General features: G+C 34.5%; 1 protein-coding gene across 1 annotated transcript; it reads left to right on the top strand.

Moving 5' to 3' along the window:
* Nucleotides 1–1,925: 1,925 nt before the first annotated feature.
* Nucleotides 1,926–2,708, top strand: LOC116025647 (transcription repressor OFP7-like). The gene has a single exon (XM_031266996.1). It carries the CDS (start codon nucleotides 1,926–1,928, stop codon nucleotides 2,706–2,708), a length of 783 nt encoding a protein of 260 aa, XP_031122856.1.
* Nucleotides 2,709–3,051: the final 343 nt, after the last annotated feature.

The raw sequence follows: 3,051 nt of genomic DNA on the forward strand, positions 1-3,051 counted from the left end.
CTATTTAACATTTTTAAAAAATTGTAAAAATCATCACTTTTAAAATAACTGAGAGACTAATATGGATATATAAACAAATTCATGAATAAAAAGTGTTATATGAATATAATTTAGGAGGAAAATGTAATTTTTCCTTTATAATTTTATTTAATTGTTCAGATAATTTTTTACTAGCTACTTGCAGTAGCAGATTTGGATTCAAAGTGAGAAGGAGTTTTGGCGTTTAGGGGAAAAAGAAGCACGAAATAAAGAGAAACTGAAACAAATGACGCCACTTTGACATCACTGCAGCTACTCACATTTTAAACGTCGATAAATTAGGAAATATTTCTTTTAGTATTTTATTACAAGTAGTATATATTCTATACTTTCTCTATCTATTGCACCTCAAAAAGTAGCAAATTATACTGTATACCATGGTGCATAATGCATTGTCAACCATGATCATGGCTAGTTGTGTTGAACTTATACGGCAGTTGTATTGAAAGGAAACTGCAGTTGCGCGGAACAGAGGACGTTTATTCGTTCAACACAACTGCAGTTTCAGACGGACGAATCGGCCTCTGTTCCACGCAACTGCAGTTCCCTTTCAACACAACTGCAGTATCAATTCAACACAATTGCAGTATCAGCCATGACTATGGTCCACGGTATAACGACTGTCAAAGAGTCAATACCTTACCATCGGGGTTCGATCATGTAAACCTTACCTCAAGAACAGTCACACAGGTGTCATTTGAGCACAAAATATTTGGCTAAATTAGGAAAATTAATCAGGATTTGTGATTCAAATTTTATGCAAACGGGAGAATAACACCATTTAGCAAAGGACACCCTACCCGACTAGCACGTATGTAATCTATTCATCAAAACTCAAAAACCTCAGACTAAAAATGTTTTAATACTGTTTGGGAGAAAAATGAGCTGACATGCATGCAAAAGTCAGTTATATGATTCTATGTTAGGTCAAATTACTTTGTCTTGTAGTTTTTGTTTGGGTTTAATTGAAGTTTGAAAATGCAAACTCAAAAATGTTGTGTGTTGTTGGAAGTTTTTCCTTGTTTTGAGATGCCCTGTACGTGTTTGCAAGGAATAGAGACATTAGCATATTGACATTTCGTCAAACAAAAAAGTGGAGCATTCTCCCCCCGCAACTTATGTTCTCTGCCGTGTGTGTAGTGTATCTAGGCTAGATTTGTAGTGTTCCAAGACTGTGCACGCGGTCCAAAAACTGCATAATTTGTCTATAGTCATTCCAATATCGTGGAGGCTCAGGTTGTGGAAGCGATACTGCGAAAGTATGAATCGCAATTGAATAAAATAAGAGACTCTATTTGTGAATTATGAATTTTTTCAATATATATATATATATATATATATATATATATATATATATATATATATAGGGTCAATTCACTTTGTATAAAAAGATCGAAATGTCATTGTATTTAACGTTGTTTAAATAAGTTTGTTGACGGTGGACCAAAAATAGTCATGCTACAATAATTCTTGGACTAATAAGGTGGAATGTTCTAAAAACAAAAACATATTAAAAGTTGAATGAAACTTATAAATCTAAGACCAAAATGGAATAAACTATAATTAAAATGTATATTTTATTGTAAAATGATCTACTATGTATGAGACACGTACAAGTTCTCTCTATCTCTTTTAAGAATTTAAATGCAAAATTTCATTATCTAATCAATTTTATAGGGAAAAAATAATATTTCAAAATATAGAGTTTACAAGATAATAATAGTTGATGTATGTATAACAACAATTGAGATTTGATTCATAAATAAATTAAAAATTCATAAATATGTCACATGTCTCACATATAAGAATATTCCATGTGATAATGTATCACAAAAACTCCATTTCTTATTCTAATTAGGCAATTAGCTTAGCCGGCCAGTATATAAATGGTAGCCGAGCCTGCATGTAATCTTCAAAAACTTGGTTATATGGAAAAGCTATTCATACACAAAGTCTCTCGTTTCCTCCTCCCTTCCTCCTTCTCCTGTTCATGTCACGCCAAAAACATCTCAGACGTAGTAGAAAACTCCCGAAACCTCCATGAAAGTGCACCTCCCAAAAATGCCAATAAGAATAAGAAAGCTGCTTTCTTATTAGGGCTTTCTCCTGCTGCTATTAATCAAGGAAGAAGATGTCCGCCTGTGACACCGATCTCAGTCGTTGATTCGCATTTAGAGGTCTCCAATAATTCCTCTAATGGCGGATGGTTTAGCAGCGAGGAGGCGGAACAAGAAGAAGAAGACGACGACACGTTTTTTAGCTTATCTTCCCGGTGTTTTACCCTGCACCCTAAAACACCCAGACGAAGATTGGACGATTTATCGTCATCGGCGAGCGACAAAGAGCCGGAAACCGCCAAGACTGATCTACAAGTGGAGTTTGATTATTATTACAGGAGGAGGAGAACCTCCAGGGCTGGGCGGAAAAAAAGGAAAGGGAAGATGAGGTCGGAAATGGGATATTATGATGCGATAATAGAAAAGAGTACAACTGATCCTTACAATGACTTCAGGACATCAATGGTGGAGATGATTGTGGCGAACCAAATCTTTGGAGCACAGGATCTGCAAAGGCTGTTGCACTGCTTTCTTTCATTCAACTCATCCTACTTCCACCGTATCATTGTTGAGGTTTTCTCAGAGATAATTCAAACCTTGTTTAGTCAATGATTTAATATGATGGTGAGACTTGTGTGTGTGAGAGTTAGGGTCAATATGCTTATGCTAAAAAAAAATGTAATAATTAGGGAAAATGTATTACTAATTAAGAATAATAAAGTGTTTGTTATTTATAACTTATAAGTTGTGAGAACAAACATAATACTTTTATATTTTGATATAAGATAGACGACATTTAGTTAGGAGAACTTTCCTAGGAATTTAAAAGGTGGAAAGATTATTCCCGCTTTTAGTGCAATCTTTAACTTAGTAAAATTTAGATCAATGGGAATCACATTTCATGATATCATTGAAAGTAAATCTTAGGGGTGTCAAGGTGGGCAGAAACCCGCGA

Source organism: Ipomoea triloba, chromosome 1 (genome assembly GCF_003576645.1).
Source record: "Ipomoea triloba cultivar NCNSP0323 chromosome 1, ASM357664v1".
In the NCBI taxonomy this organism is placed as follows: Eukaryota; Viridiplantae; Streptophyta; class Magnoliopsida; order Solanales; family Convolvulaceae; genus Ipomoea; species Ipomoea triloba.

What these genes read in the sequence shown, in the direction of transcription:
- LOC116025647 (XM_031266996.1), top strand. Translation starts at nt 1,926, where the DNA reads ATGGTAGCCGAGCCTGCATGTAATCTTCAAAAACTTGGTTATATGGAA.